The sequence below is a fragment of the Phytophthora sojae genome, assembly GCF_000149755.1.
Source record: "Phytophthora sojae unplaced genomic scaffold PHYSOscaffold_13, whole genome shotgun sequence".
In the NCBI taxonomy this organism is placed as follows: Eukaryota; Oomycota; class Peronosporomycetes; order Peronosporales; family Peronosporaceae; genus Phytophthora; species Phytophthora sojae.
In genome coordinates this window covers 513979-529522 of record NW_009258127.1, presented here as the reverse complement: position 1 = coordinate 529522, position 15544 = coordinate 513979, and the positions used below count along the sequence as shown (strand labels likewise).

The following is a 15544-nucleotide window of genomic DNA, read 5'->3' as shown; positions in this document are numbered from 1 at the left end:
AATTATGGGGGCATCCCCATGCCCTTGGGTTTGGTCAAACCGACTGAGCCCATGCGTTTTGATCCGATAAATTAGGCGCTCACCCCATGCGTCCAGGCCTATCCAACGACGAATATGTTTCCACGTCACCGATTCGAGTCCCTTGTACAGGGCTCCGTGAACAGTCTGCCACCGTTCCGTCCTCTCTTGTAAACATTTCTTGCCCGCCATGTCCCGGTGTTGGCGAATACGCAGTTTAAACGTCCTCCGAGTACATGTCGATCGTCTTTTACCTGCCCACAGGCAAGCCAAACGGTCCAAATGGGGGTGTGGGTGTAAGTCCGTAATGAGTGCTGTCGACCCAATCGAGACCTGGACAGCTCGTAATAACGCCTGCCGCGATAGAACTGGAAAGTAGCGCTGCTCCGTTTCGCCGACGATGGTCAGCTTGGCCATCTTCGGCTCAGTAGGCTCGATACGGAGTTCGTATGGATGGTCCGTGCACGAAGTCACTAGTCGCACCTCCTCCTTATGAGTCGATACAAAAGCAATTCCAGAGAAATTCAACAGGAGCAACCAGATAAACTGGTTGAGCAGGCGTCGAAACGTGAGAGACGGCTTACTGACTGGGCATCCAGCTTTCATCACTTGAAATGCCAGATGCGAATCATCAATATGTATCCACCGAAGTACATCATGTACTGGTGAGTGGTTCCCCGTCAGACTAGAAGAGCATAGGTCAGGTAGTACGCGGTCGCCATTAGCCGTGAAGAACAGCAGATGTCGAATTTCCATGCTCGGTTCGTGCTAGAAGAGCTGGTGGAGTGCCACCGAATTGAAATGTGAAGCAGGATTCAGGTCTGCCAACGTCCACGTCGTACCCCAATTGGAGCCACGGTCGAGCAAAAGTTGTCCACAGAAGTTTCGCCCTAGGACAGTCCCAGAAAATATGCCCGAGCGTAATGTACTTTGCTCCGCTACATGAATTATGGGGGCATCCCCAATGCCCTTGGGTTCGGTCAAATCGACTGAGCCCATGCGTTTTGATCCGATAAATTAGGCGCTCACCCCATGCGTCCAGGCCTATCCAACGACGAATATGTTTCCACGTCACCGATTCGAGTCCCTTGTACAGGGCTCCGTGAACAGTCTGCCACCGTTCCGTCCTCTCTTGTAAACATTTCTTGCCCGCCATGTCCCGGTGTTGGCGAATACGCAGTTTAAACGTCCTCCGAGTACATGTCGATCGTCTTTTACCTGCTCACAGGTAAGCCAAACGGTCCAAATGGGGGTGTGGGTGTAAGTCCGTAATGAGTGCTGTCGACCCAATCGAGACCTGGACAGCTCGTAATAACGCCTGCCGCGATAGAACTGGAAAGTAGCGCTGCTCCGTTTCGCCGACGATGGTCAGCTTGGCCATCTTCGGCTCAGTAGGCTCGATACGGAGTTCGTATGGATGGTCCGTGCACGAAGTCACTAGTCGCACCTCCTCCTTATGAGTCGATACAAAAGCAATTCCAGAGAAATTCAACAGGAGCAACCAGATAAACTGGTTGAGCAGGCGTCGAAACGTGAGAGACGGCTTACTGACTGGGCATCCAGCTTTCATCACTTGAAATGCCAGATGCGAATCATCAATATGTATCCACCGAAGTACATCATGTACTGGTGAGTGGTTCCCCGTCAGACTAGAAGAGCATAGGTTAGGTAGTACGCGGTCGCCATTAGCCGTGAAGAACAGCAGATGTCGAATTTCCATGCTCGGTTCGTGCTAGAAGAGCTGGTGGAGTGCCACCGAATTGAAATGTGAAGCAGGATTCAGGTCTGCCAACGTCCACGTCGTACCCCAATTGGAGCCACGGTCGAGCAAAAGTTGTCCACAGAAGTTTCGCCCTTGGACAGTCCCAGAAAATATGCCCGAGCGTAATGTACTTTGCTCCGATACATGAATTATGGGGGCATCCCCAATGCCCTTGGGTTCGGTCAAACCGACTGAGCCCATGCGTTTTGATCCGATAAATTAGGCGCTCACCCCATGCGTCCAGGCCTATCCAACGACGAATATGTTTCCACGTCACCGATTCGAGTCCCTTGTACAGGGCTCCGTGAACAGTCTGCCACCGTTCCGTCCTCTCTTGTAAACATTTCTTGCCCGCCATGTCCCGGTGTTGGCGAATACGCAGTTTAAACGTCCTCCGAGTACATGTCGATCGTCTTTTACCTGCCCACAGGTAAGCCAAACGGTCCAAATGGGGGTGTGGGTGTAAGTCCGTAATGAGTGCTGTCGACCCAATCGAGACCTGGACAGCTCGTAATAACGCCTGCCGCGATAGAACTGGAAAGTAGCGCTGCTCCGTTTCGCCGACGATGGTCAGCTTGGCCATCTTCGGCTCAGTAGGCTCGATACGGAGTTCGTATGGATGGTCCGTGCACGAAGTCACTAGTCGCACCTCCTCCTTATGAGTCGATACAAAAGCAATTCCAGAGAAATTCAACAGGAGCAACCAGATAAACTGGTTGAGCAGGCGTCGAAACGTGAGAGACGGCTTACTGACTGGGCATCCAGCTTTCATCACTTGAAATGCCAGATGCGAATCATCAATATGTATCCACCGAAGTACATCATGTACTGGTGAGTGGTTCCCCGTCAGACTAGAAGAGCATAGGTCAGGTAGTACGCGGTCGCCATTAGCCGTGAAGAACAGCAGATGTCGAATTTCCATGCTCGGTTCGTGCTAGAAGAGCTGGTGGAGTGCCACCGAATTGAAATGTGAAGCAGGATTCAGGTCTGTCAACGTCCACGTCGTACCCCAATTGGAGCCACGGTCGAGCAAAAGTTGTCCACAGAAGTTTCGCCCTTGGACAGTCCCAGAAAATATGCCCGAGCGTAATGTACTTTGCTCCGATACATGAATTATGGGGGCATCCCCAATGCCCTTGGGTTCGGTCAAACCGACTGAGCCCATGCGTTTTGATCCGATAAATTAGGCGCTCACCCCATGCGTCCAGGCCTATCCAACGACGAATATGTTTCCACGTCACCGATTCGAGTCCCTTGTACAAGGCTCCGTGAACAGTCTGCCACCGTTCCGTCCTCTCTTGTAAACATTTCTTGCCCGCCATGTCCCGGTGTTGGCGAATACGCAGTTTAAACGTCCTCCGAGTACATGTCGATCGTCTTTTACCTGCCCACAGGCAAGCCAAACGGTCCAAATGGGAGTGTGGGTGTAAGTCCGTAATGAGTGCTGTCGACCCAATCGAGACCTGGACAGCTCGTAATAACGCCTGCCGCGATAGAACTGGAAAGTAGCGCTGCTCCGTTTCGCCGACGATGGTCAGCTTGGCCATCTTCGGCTCAGTAGGCTCGATACGGAGTTCGTATGGATGGTCCGTGCACGAAGTCACTAGTCGCACCTCCTCCTTATGAGTCGATACAAAAGCAATTCCAGAGAAATTCAACAGGAGCAACCAGATAAACTGGTTGAGCAGGCGTCGAAACGTGAGAGACGGCTTACTGACTGGGCATCCAGCTTTCATCACTTGAAATGCCAGATGCGAATCATCAATATGTATCCACCGAAGTACATCATGTACTGGTGAGTGGTTCCCCGTCAGACTAGAAGAGCATAGGTTAGGTAGTACGCGGTCGCCATTAGCCGTGAAGAACAGCAGATGTCGAATTTCCATGCTGTGTAACCATTCCGCCCAGAAATCACCATACTCCTCTCGCTGCCATTTACGAAAACTGACATAGTTCTCGTCTCTAAGCGTTCGTACATCCACAATGCATGTGGCAGTCGTCCAACCATCTTCACTAGGAATGATATCCACTAGGGTTCGTTGAAGTGTTGCTGTTAGAGCCTTGTCGGGTGCTCGAGGTGAAGGGAGTCTTACCATAGTCAGCAACCGATAGCCGGCATGCCATAATGAAGGCGGAAATGAACCGCGGGTCGGATCTGAATCTCCCAACCCCACCGTAATGTAACCGCTGGGATCTAGATGGTGGCCAGTCTTTCCGATGACGAAGCCAACAAGCAACATAGTCGCATCACTTGATAACGCCCAACGAGCGAGTTCAGTTCCAGCCATCGCCAGTAGTTCCAGTCTGACATCAGGTAGCGCCAATCCGCCATCTTCCCTGGGAAGCGCTGCGATCTTAGGTGAAATCCACGCTCTCTTGAATAGTGCCTTATCCGTAAACTGACCGTGCCATACGAAATTATGCACGTAGCGTTGGAGCGTTTTGACCCAGGCTGACCTGGGCCAAATATGACGAGCAACGAAAGTAAACTTGGGGATAATAACCGCAGCGGCTACTGTAGCCCGTTGATCTTCAGTCGTCGTTTTCAGCGAGGCCAATCGCCAGGTGGTGGTGAGCTGGGCTATTGTTTTGGTCCAAGCGTGCTCCGTCGCAGTCTGACTGCCGACTTGCGCGCCCAAGTAACGGCCGAACATGTCCTTCCCTTGAAATTGCAATCGTCCTGGTAACTGCATCGATTTTCTGGGGCCGTCTGAGTGTAAGGCAATGACCACCGTTTTGTGCTCGTTAACATGAAGCCCACTTGCCCTGCTAAATTCTGCAGTCAAATTCAAAAGTGCAGGTACTTCCTTGGTCGATGCTAAATATGTAGCCGTCTCGTCCGCATATCCACCAACTCGCAATTCCATTTGCCGGTCCGCCGACTTCAACACAACTCCACGAAGCAGTGGTGAGCGTTCAAGAGCACGATAGTACGGGTCCAGCGCTAAAATAAAAAGGAGAGGTGCCAGGGGACATCCCTGCCGAATGCCTGTAGATACCGTAACCCACCTTGATCGTTCACCGTTCACTAAGAAACGGACTCGGGTGTGCTGGTGTAACGAGGCTACCGCGTCCACAAATTGCCGAGGATATCCATGAGCAGCAAGAGCACGGAGAAGGTATTCACGCCCCAACGAGTCGTACGCCTTTTGGAAGTCTAGCATAAGGACGAGGGCTTCTCTTTGCGTGTTATCCGTGTTTGCCATCACTTGAGCCGCTGCGAATAGGTCAATTGTATCGTGTAATTGTCGACCGGGGACAAAACCATTTTGATTCCCATGAATCCTATCAGGAAGTGGTTTACAAACTCGAGTTGCTAGGATGCGCGTGAAAATCTTGTAGTCGGAGTTGAGAAGTGCGAGCGGTCTGTAGTTAAGCGGGTTCGACTGATCTCCGCTCTTCTTAAACCAAAAGATGTCCGCCTCCGAAAATGAAGGAGGGAAGACACCGGCCGTGTACCACAAGTTGAACAAAATAGTGAGTACGGGAACTAACTTGGCGCGGAAATCGATGTACCAATCATTGCCAAGTGTGTCAGGACCGCATGCCTTTCCAGCGGCGCATTCATCAATTGCAGCAGCTACTTCAGCTTCAGAAATATCCGCCGCAACGGCGCGTTGAAGTTCGTCAGTAAAGCTGTTGTCAGCCGTCCACCGCAGCGCATCGTCGATAGGATCAGCAGGTGTCTGGTTGAAAATGGGGGACCAGGCATCTGCGAAAATATTCGCTTTGTCATGAATGTCACGAGCTGGCGCTCTAGTATCCGGAACCAAAGTTGGGACAGAATTATCCGTGAACTTTGTAGATGTAGAACGAAAAATGGTGTGCGTAGTCTTGCCGTCGTGCCAAGCGTGGTCGCGCATACGCCGCTTCATCCTCTGCTTACCGCGTTCAGCCTGGAGCTCCGATATTGCCTGACGATTTTTTTCCAGTCGACAGGTGCTGGCAGCGTCCCGGATGGACATCGCATCTAGTCGTGCGGTGATGTCGTCAATTGCATCCTCACGGGGAGTGTCAGCTGCAAGCGCAGCGCGTTGCTGGCGTAATAGTCGTGCCAGCTTCTGCCGATAAGTGCGAGTGAGCCGCCGTCGTGCTTGACGGGCACACCGTCGCAGTCCAGTATAGGCCCTTTGTTTCATGACTTCCCAGCTTCGTCAGCATTCGGTTGCTCATCTCGTAGTCGATCGTATAGTCCATCGAGAATCCCATGTATACAGGCATCAGCCGTACTCTTGGCATAGCTAGGGACCGGATGCGTACGCTTGGGTCGCTTGACTCGGAGCATCATGATCAGCGTTAGCTGCTGGAGCAACGACTTCAACTGCGGCCACCCACAGACTAACAGACGCAGTGCCATACCAGCGATCCAGTCTACACGTTTCAGGTTCTCCGTCCACCTTGTACGTGTAAGTGTGGTATTTCTGCTGAAACATCCTCACTCGTGCGTAATCGTCACCCGCCGGTGTGAACAATGCTAAGCAGTCACAGGCGCTCCATGTTGCGAGAAGATGTCTAAGCGCGGGCGAGTCGTGCGAGTTAGAGCGAGAAGTGTACGTACGATCAAGTACCCCCATCGAGTGTGCAGTTGAAATCTCCCCCGAGCAGGATTCTGCCATGCTCTGGTCGCTCCAACTCTAGTAAACTGCTGAAAAGCTGTTCCCTCGGGCCGTGATCTATAGGAGCATAAACATTTGCAACCACAATATCCAAACCGTCTAATTGACCCACAACCGCGACAAATTGAGGAGACCAAACATGTTGCCAATATGGTCGAACATTTTGGTAGGCTCCGAAGGGGTTGATCAGTATGCCCACACCTCCTTTTCCATCTTCCGCTGCACCCCAGTAAGAGTAAACAGGACAACCTTCACCGACACGAAACCCCCAACGCGCAGCGTGTTCACGCCGCGCTTCCTCGATCTCTGACGTGTGCACATGTGTCTCTTGCAGTACTGCGATATCTTGGTACCCGTGAGATGTTGTGCGCCCTAGAGAATTCAGCCAAGTACTGTGCGCGGCTGGCGTCGCACCAAAACCTCTCACGTTTTGAGTGATGAGGCCAAAAGTTCTGTCAGACGCGAGCATACCTCGGTCATTGTTCAACCTTGCAGAGGCTAAAGCTTTCTCTTCTCTCTTGCGAGCTTTGGCTAGCTTGCGTTTCAGCCGCTGGAACTCCTTTCGACGGCTTTTGTTAGCGGCTTGGGGAGACTGGGGCAGGAACGTGTCTCGTAATGTCGTCTGCACTAATCGTGCGGCAGACGACTGTCGGGTCTGCGGCGGCGAGACATCCGCCGAAGACCCGTGTTGGGCCGGGTGGCCCACTAGTGCGCTTGGGAGCAGTCCATGCGTTGCAGCCCAACCGCATCGCACTCTACCCAGGTTAGCCCCGATGGAGCGTGGAGTGCCATCCCCCAGTCAGCACTTGAAATAACGCTTTTGCATAGCGTGTCGAGGAAAGGATACTCATGGTGCCAAACAAGACGAGCACAGTGGGGAGTCCTTCCCATCGATGTAGCTCCCCACATCGTGAGAACGTATGGCAGCACATGGAGAAGCTTCCACTCGTCATCAGGTAATTCAACGTAGTTGTCTCTGCACAGCTCTGCTGGTAACCACTGCTTATGACGCCGCCATTCTTCCGGTGCCTCCGCATGCCGGTGCATGCTGGCCACGTTGTCACTCGAGACACAGCGGGAATGCCAGTCAGAACAGAAAACCCGAACTGCAGGTGAAGTGTTCTCATCGTGAAGAATACGAGCAATTGCAGTTGTTTGTTCAAAGTAAACTTCGGCAGATCCCCAGGAGACCAAATCTTGAATCGACCATGTTTTCGCCTCTAATTCAGGATACGGCAAGAAAGCAAACAAATGCCTGAGCACGTTGCAGTTGTTCAGGAGCCAAGGATGGAGAAAATCCACCTTTGTCTCAGTTCGCTTCATCATCGGGATTCCCAACGACTCTCGGTAAAGCGACACCCATCTACTAAACGCCTCCTGATTCGCAGCCTGCATTAACTCGCACTGAGGGCGGTCTTCCTCTCGAATAGCGTCTGTGCTGATCGCGCGTAGTAAGCGAATGTACACATCTTCAACTACTTTGCCCGAGGCGATCCGCGGGCTCCGAGACGGGAGCTGCGTGGCACCTTCTACCTTTGCGCTCGACGATTGAGAGCCGCTTGCGTACCCATCCACTCCGTAGGCTTCATGAATAATCATTTCATCAGTTGTCATTGTTGCTTCCAGCTCGCGCTCATCTAGTTCAGCTGTCGACAGCGTGGGAAACCCGAGTCGGGCAAGCACAATATCCAATCTATCTCGCATGTTCATGTTACGAAGAAGCATCGCGTTCACATTTGCATTCCTTGACAGCACATCTAGCTCTTCAAGTGCATCTCCATCTCCTGGCAGCGGTTTGTTGAGTTGAATCAGCCACTCGTACGAGGTGTCTAGCGAGTCTGCATAGTCCTGATCTCCCTCCGCAGTCCACTGCAAGAGAAGTTCGCCATGTTGTACGCCATTGAAATGGTGCTTGTCGTGATAGAGGATGAGAAATGTTGGCACCGTGTGTAGCATCCTACACTCCTCAAGGTATGCTTTCGCAGCTCTATCGTTAAGCACCTTGCCATATCCGGATTCGTGATCAGATCCGCTTGATGTACGATACGTTTTGTACATGTATATCTGTACGTGTGCATCCCCATGTTCGTCCACATCCAGCACAAACAGTGGCTCACGCATATACTGAGCCATTGCACGGAGCTCGTGAGTTCCCGCCCAAAAGCTTGATGGCACTGTTCCCGAAACAGAGCGATCTCTCTCCTCGATATAGTGGTTGAACAGACTAGCGGTGGCACTGGCAATACCGTCGCCGTGCTGGCGATTAGGATACAGCCGTCGGATCTCAGACACTGGGTCGACGAGACCTAGCTCCACATCTTTGCGAAGATTCGAAAACATGATAGTGTAGACAAATCGTTTCAATTTGTTGGCGCCTCTCGTCACCTTCGACGTTTTGGGCAACAATTGTCCATCATAATTTGTTGTCGTAGCGTGCAGCGCAAGGATGGCGCACTGTCCGTTGGCAGCCACATCCACGGGGTTTCCCTGAAAATCCTTGAGCCAAAGCGGCAAAGGAATTGGTAGATCACTATCTCCAACCTCAGTACCCGCATGCGGGGCTCCCATGGTGAACTCCTCGTCAGAGGCTGGGCTCGGCGGAAGGATCTCCGTCGAGGCCGCGGTGACAATCTCGGCCTCACTGTCAATGATAGCTTGGCTGGTGTGTACATAGTCTGCCATTGACCGCTGCACAAGTTCCGTCGACGCGGCATCTGGATTAGCAGCAGCCGCAACCGTGGGTACGTCTCTGCGAGCTTTTTTCCTTACCACAACCCGTTCTTGATCATCATCGCGCTGACGTTCTTCATGGGCAGTAGCGACCACAGCATGCTCCGGTGAAACGCCAGGAAAGTTAGTATCTACCTCCATATCGGTAGCGTGGCGTTCCCCCGTCGAATCCGCATACGCGTATGGGGCCTCGTCGTCGTCATGATGGTGCACTTCAGAATCCGATATATCAATGTCGTCGTCTACACTGTCGTCCTCAACACTATCATCATCGGCTAATGGACCATATTGACCGAGCGCCTCCGCACGTTGAAAAGCCGCAAATCCGGTAGCTTGCTTCGTGCGTGATTTGGCCTTTGCACTTGGCTTTTGTTTTGTGCTGGATTTGGAGGTCTTAGCGTTCTTAGCCGCAGACTGCGTCGAGTGAGACGTCTGCTCCGTCTTCTTTACTGCGCGTTGATCCTTCTTCGACCTCTTTACAGCGAAGCCATCGTCGCGAGCAGTGAGCGATGAAGCTGCATCCAGTCGCACGTCAGCTGGTGTAGTCAACGCTGGACTGGAGGCACTGGGCGCGATAGTACTAGTGTCGTTCGCCGTTGTCACCACCTCCGTACGTTCCAATAAAGCCGAGCCATTTTGCGCCAACTCGTCTTGCTGTGCCGTGAAAAGAGCGAGGAGTTCCGTAACTGAGTTCACCCGGTACGCCGAGTCTCCTGCCAGTGTAACCTTAGTCACCTCACCCTTGTATACTCGCGAAAACCGAGCTTGCGTCTTGGCGAGTAGACGACCAGGGACCTTGCACATTTTAGCACTGTGTCTTGCATTGAAGCATCGCGTGCACGGAAATCGTAAATTGGCTTGGAAGTGATGGACAGTTATCATCGTTCCGTTTAAGTCAACCCGTGTGACCCCCATCAGAGCGTCAGGACACTGGGCTTGAGCAAAAATGACTTTGTGGAATCTGTTGTCATAGATATCCGTTTTCTGCGACCGTGGATATTCAACATCGAGGACTTTAGCTCCTGCAAACTGCGACATCGCTCGTGCCAGTGCGGCAAGATCCAGCGCTCCAGCTCCATGGACATATAGTGCATACTGCAACTCCAGCTGTGCCGGCGAAAAGCTACCCGTTCCTTCATCCTGGGGTCGGCGCACCGTGTCATGGAGTGAAATCACGGCACGCTGGAAGCGTAAGGCTTTCTTCACCCAGCTTTGAGCTGCACGCTTGGAGTAGAACACAAAGCTGAGCGTGTGGCTGCCGTCGTAAATAAATCGCTTCACGTCGTTGAGGAGGCCGCGCAACACCGGAAGCCCAATGCCAGTCGCGGGGTCTACGTTAGCCTTGTGTAGCTCTTCTAAGATGGCTACATGCGGCGCGTTCCTGGGTAGGTTAACGTAGGGTGGGAGGTTGGCCTTCAGCGTATAATTCATGTGTGCCTCATGAAAGTCTTTCAGCAGAGCACGATGTTCGCTGACCCGAATCTCCTTGATGAAGTTTGGAGGATGAGGAAGTTCCAACATACCGCTTGTATAAGCAAGTAAAGTCCCTTCTCCTGCCTCTGACCACGCTCGAATACTTTCATCGCAGCATGCGTTAGCGGGAGCGTGCGCCAAGTCTCGCATTGCTTGGACCTCCGATGGCCACTCCCGATCAATGTATGCCGCCCAATCCGTCGTCAGCGTCGTGAGCAGCATCTTCATCTCGTCTGTCTTCCAGACGCCCTGCATCATCCTGGACGCCATGGCCGCCTCCTTGGACGGGACACCTGCTGGAGTTGGCTCTGCGCGTACTCTTTGCAGCCAGGTCCCACCACCAAGAGGCCTCGGGCCGCGATGACCGGCACTGGAACCGCGCTGGTGTTGGTCATGCATCGCACTCGCTGCGCTGCAGTCCACCCGTCCGCTGTCGTCGCATCGTGAGCCGTCGTCTTGGAGCGCGGTGTCTGCATTCGACACGTCGGGAACACGTAGCTGGGAAGTGGCTGGTGCCCGCTCAGAGCCAATCCCTCCCAGGGGGGAGCCGGCCAGGGCTAGCTGCCCTGTGTCCGGAGGCTCTTGCGCTGGCGAAGCCGCCATGGTGTCGAGCAGCAGTCAATACAAACTATACGTCCGTCTTTTCCCTACCGGGTGACTTGGAGAGTGAACCGAAGCCAAAATGCACGGCTGGCCGAATGAAATCCACGGCCGTCCACGGACAGCCGAATCCTGCCTCGAGGTTGGCACGGCCGGATACGGACAACCGGTTTTCACCATTTGCGACCTCTGATGGCTAGGTTAGACGCCCCGTTGCGTAGCCAAGACTTGTTTTTGCTCAGAAATTTCTTGTACTGTACGCGCCAAACGCCTGTAGCACTTGTACCATGCCATTTACCAGGCACAAACATGAAGATATGTTTGATGACGTCGCCTCGCCATATTCCATCATTGAACTACATTCTGAATGGCGCTTGGAGGCGAATGATTTCGTGCCTTTGACTCTCTGCGCCGCCTGGAGAATTGCTTCCAGCTCTTTGTTATCAAAGCTGCCTTGAAGGATTCTCACCATTTCGGCATACGGGTTCTGTTTGTGGGTCTTGGAGACGTATCGAATCTGGCCCAGGTCTAAAAATTTGGGGTTGGTGAGCACATCATCCACTTTGCTCTTGACTAGTAGATCCACAAAGACCGCGGTCGGTGATTTCCCACTTTGAAGTCACTGCCGTATTTGAGCTCTCTTGGGTGAGGGCCTGAAGAGGTTTTTCAGCTTGTCGATTCCGGGAACCTTTGGAGTACCCCCCCCCCCTCGTCGCCTTCATCTGTCTGCAGAAGCCGTGAAGCGAGTTTGGGGCGATCTTCGGCGCGGTCCAATTTGGTCGAGTCCTTCTTCTCAATCGAATCCGTGCAGGCACTCGAAAGAATAAACACGACAAACAACACGGATATGGCAAGGAAAACCGCTCGATGCCATGAATGTCAACCCATTGTGCTAACCTCGTCCGGCCAAGTGGCTTGATCACAGGATGGGTGCTACCGTCACCATGTATACTGTACGTACCGTAAACCACGTCCTCAGTGCCACACATACTGTAGGAGTGCCACACGTAAAACTGCTTTCTTTGGTACCCCTTTTCAAAGTACTGTATGGAAATGCGATGACAGGTTCAGTCAAAGCTGAAGATTGACCAAATGGTATCCGTATGTGCATTTAATAAGCTTATGCTTCGATAGTGATTAACGCGTAAAATGTGTGTCGCCTGACACACTCGGGGCTTCATTCCTCAATTCGCCGCGGACTACAACATCAGGTCTCCACCCGAGCCTCATCCATGCGTCTGAGCTTCATCGTCCTGGCCGCCGTCCTTGCAAACATCAGCACTACCAAGCCTCGGGCCGACACCGCTGCTGCGAACGTCGAGGGGCACTGGCCTCAACTAACCGCAGTTGCCATCCGAGCGTTTGGCTGGCACTGCTCGTTAGAGTGAGAGTGCCGGTGTGCCTGCCCAGAGGGCTCTGCGCAGCCACGACGACACCTACGGCAAAGACGAGCCGGACATCGCCGACGAAGAGAGAGGCCTTGAGGTTTTGAAGAAGATGAACCCTGTCAAGTGGGCCAAAACGAAGTGGAGCAACCACAACTTGCGTCGAGCGGCAAAGCTCGCAGAAGACAAGAGAAGATTCAAGAAGGACGTGGAGACGATAGCGTTTCTACAGACAAACTATTACGACAAGTGGAACAAACTGGGGTGGACAAAGGAGCAGGTTAGAAAGGATTTGATCGACTACAACGTCCCCAAGAATGATATTGGCGAAATCTTATACTGGTTCACTTCAATTAAAAAGCAAAATGAGTGAGGGGCTACTTGAAGAATACACGATGCAGTGGTAGCGGAGGGGGCGTTAATTTCAAAATTTGCGGAAATATTCACGCGTAACACCACCGTTGCCGTATCTGCGATGGGGGCCGAGATGCCGCCCACCGGCATGTTCAGTACTTCCGGCGATAGCTCCGCGTCTTGATCAGGTTGGCCGCCGGCCGGCTCCACGTCCCGGGAGCTCACTTCATTGGTTGCATTGCGTAACAAAAGTGATAAATCGAAGGGGAAGTGTCGCTCACACGGTAGAGTGAAGACGTGCTATTAACTCCCAGGAACAAGATAGCCTCGCTATCTCCATCAAGCCACACAAACTTCGGGTTCTACAGTATTTACTACAGATCCACCACGAAAAATTGGTCAAGAAGGTATAGCTATGGCTTTAGTTTTAGTGGAAGCCGCATTTTGTTCATGAAAGGATGATGAACTCGAAGCTACTAATCCACCTTTCAACTACTCCCTGATCTTTATCACTGCAGTCGCTGGCGCTTGGCTTGAGGCATCTGAATTTCCAGCCAGCTCACAATTGCTTCACTTCCGCGGGCAGCGCACTCAGGTAGCAAAACCTCGCGACAGATCGTGCTGCTCACAACGCGGTAGGCGAACCGGACGAACTCTAAATCGTTCGACCTCGCTGCCAGCTTCGCGATTGCTTTCTCGATCTTGGGCGTAATCGGCGATGGCTGGGTCAGCTCGGCAAACGTCTTGAGCACCTTCTCCATCAACGCAAAACCCGACCTATCCATGATAACAGCGCAGAGTTTCTCGACAATAACAGGAGCGTCAATGTACTCCTTGACGCGGTCGCATCGCTCCGACGATCGAATCATGTCCAGCTGATCCCGAAGGCGATAGCGGAAGTTAGGACCCGCCATGACTTCTATCAAAACCTGCAGAACGGACTCGCAGTCACGAATCGCTGCACTCTCAAACTCAAACACCAGATCGATCTCCAAAGTCATCCCGGACTCAATGAACCACTTAAGCGCCTTGGACATTCTTGGACATTGGCCATTCACGCTCAGGATGCGGATCTGGTAATCTTCCAGCCTTACTGAGTTGCTGGAGAGTCGGAATAGGCGTTCACACGTGTCTGACGCTTCTGGAAACATACCGGACGAAACAGCTGCGACGATTATGTTGAAAATACCCAACCGATACGTTGCCAGTTCGCCGAATTGTTTCCAAACCCAGAGCACCACCGCCCAGTCGCCAGTCTCCACACCCCTCGACAACAGTTTCAGCAACGATTCGTCGACATCGATGACAGGAACGCGCGAAAGACCGAGGACAAACGCGCACATATCCAAGACTTGGGACTTAACCAGCGACAAAGCGGATGCCACGATCGGGATCACAATGTCATGGATGGCTTCATAGTCGGGTTCCCCGTACGCGTCCAGGTGGGTCCACGCCCACCCGACCAAGTGCATGTGTCCACTCTGAATACACGCGTCCAGCAGGAACAAATAGCGATCTTCCGTCATGGGTCCAAGGTGAGAAACCATGCGCTCAACCTTGTCGATGGACGGGTTGTTGTATGCGATTTCGAGCCAGATGGGATCGTCGGTTAACTCAACGAGATTCTCGCCAATCTTCTGCGCTACCAGTAGCATTGTGTTGGTATCAGCCCTCGTCTGGCCCAACTTAGTAGCTACAACTGCTTGAACTATGGTTAAAGGCTCGGGGCCGGTGGGTGTCGTGCGCCGTTTAACCCAGTCGGTGACGCGTCGGCTAATTCTCTGCGTAGCTTTCTGGTACCATCGTGGTCGCCTGTGCCAGACGTGGTCGGCGATCCAGTCGAGCGTCTCGTTACTGGTCGAAACGAAGCAGGCGCCCACAATGGCTTCCTCGCACGGAGCAGCACCGACGAGGTTGCTCACGCGTTGAGCCACTTGCGGGATGGCAACGCCTCTGAGAGTCTTCAACTTGGAGAACAAGATCCGGACGAGAGCGGAGGTTGGAGGCAGCGGTGGAGAAGGCCAGAAGCTTGGCGGATGATACGCGTCGTAGGGATCGCAGTTGGGGATGTTGCACTTCATGGCTCGTTTCCAACGGAGTCGCGCTTGGGGCAAATGACAATCTTTGAATTTGCCACACTTGAAGGACGTGGATTAACTGAGGGGAAGGAGATTCGAGAATGAGCAGACTCTCTGCCCCCTCACTCCTCGAGCTCCTACCGAACCTATTTACAGTACACTGGGAAACTTTTTTCGGCAGCAACCTCAACGTCTTAGGTAGCTTCAGCAACATTTTCTCTTTTGGATTTTTCTTTCTTTTATAGTTACAGAGTAACCCTGCGCAGCCGCACAATATACTTCGTCATACAAAAAAGGCTTCAAGTGGTTGAATGAACGCTTCTTACCAACGAAAAAATGTCCTCTCCTCGATATGTATCCGGATATCATGGCGGTCACGAAACCCGTTTGGAGCGTTTGTACATCCTTATTCAGCAAAAATTGCGCGTTTGAAGCAAGTGTTACATCTCCAGCTCCCGCTCTAGATCGAGGGAAAACGCAAGCCGATTTCCCTTGACTAAGATATTTCTGTGCACACTTGAGCGGAAA

General features: G+C 52.6%; 3 protein-coding genes across 3 annotated transcripts; 1 reads left to right on the top strand and 2 right to left on the bottom strand.

Annotated features, from left to right (window-relative positions):
* Window positions 1–7555: 7555 nt before the first annotated feature.
* Window positions 7556–11202, bottom strand: PHYSODRAFT_306940 (hypothetical protein; the record flags this gene model as incomplete). The annotated part of the gene is made up of 2 exons (XM_009539260.1): window positions 7556–7616; window positions 7964–11202. The coding sequence occupies 2 exons, from the start codon at window positions 11200–11202 to the stop codon at window positions 7556–7558; spliced, it is 3300 nt and encodes a 1099-aa protein (XP_009537555.1).
* A 1229-nt stretch (window positions 11203–12431) lies between these two features.
* Window positions 12432–12957, top strand: PHYSODRAFT_340978 (hypothetical protein; the record flags this gene model as incomplete). Its single annotated transcript, XM_009539259.1, has 2 exons — window positions 12432–12515; window positions 12583–12957. 2 exons carry the CDS (start codon window positions 12432–12434, stop codon window positions 12955–12957), a joined length of 459 nt encoding a protein of 152 aa, XP_009537554.1.
* Window positions 12958–13447: 490 nt separating this feature from the next.
* Window positions 13448–15019, bottom strand: PHYSODRAFT_306938 (hypothetical protein; the record flags this gene model as incomplete). Its single annotated transcript, XM_009539258.1, has 1 exon — window positions 13448–15019. The coding sequence occupies one exon, from the start codon at window positions 15017–15019 to the stop codon at window positions 13448–13450; it is 1572 nt and encodes a 523-aa protein (XP_009537553.1).
* Between the last annotated feature and the right edge of the window lie 525 nt (window positions 15020–15544).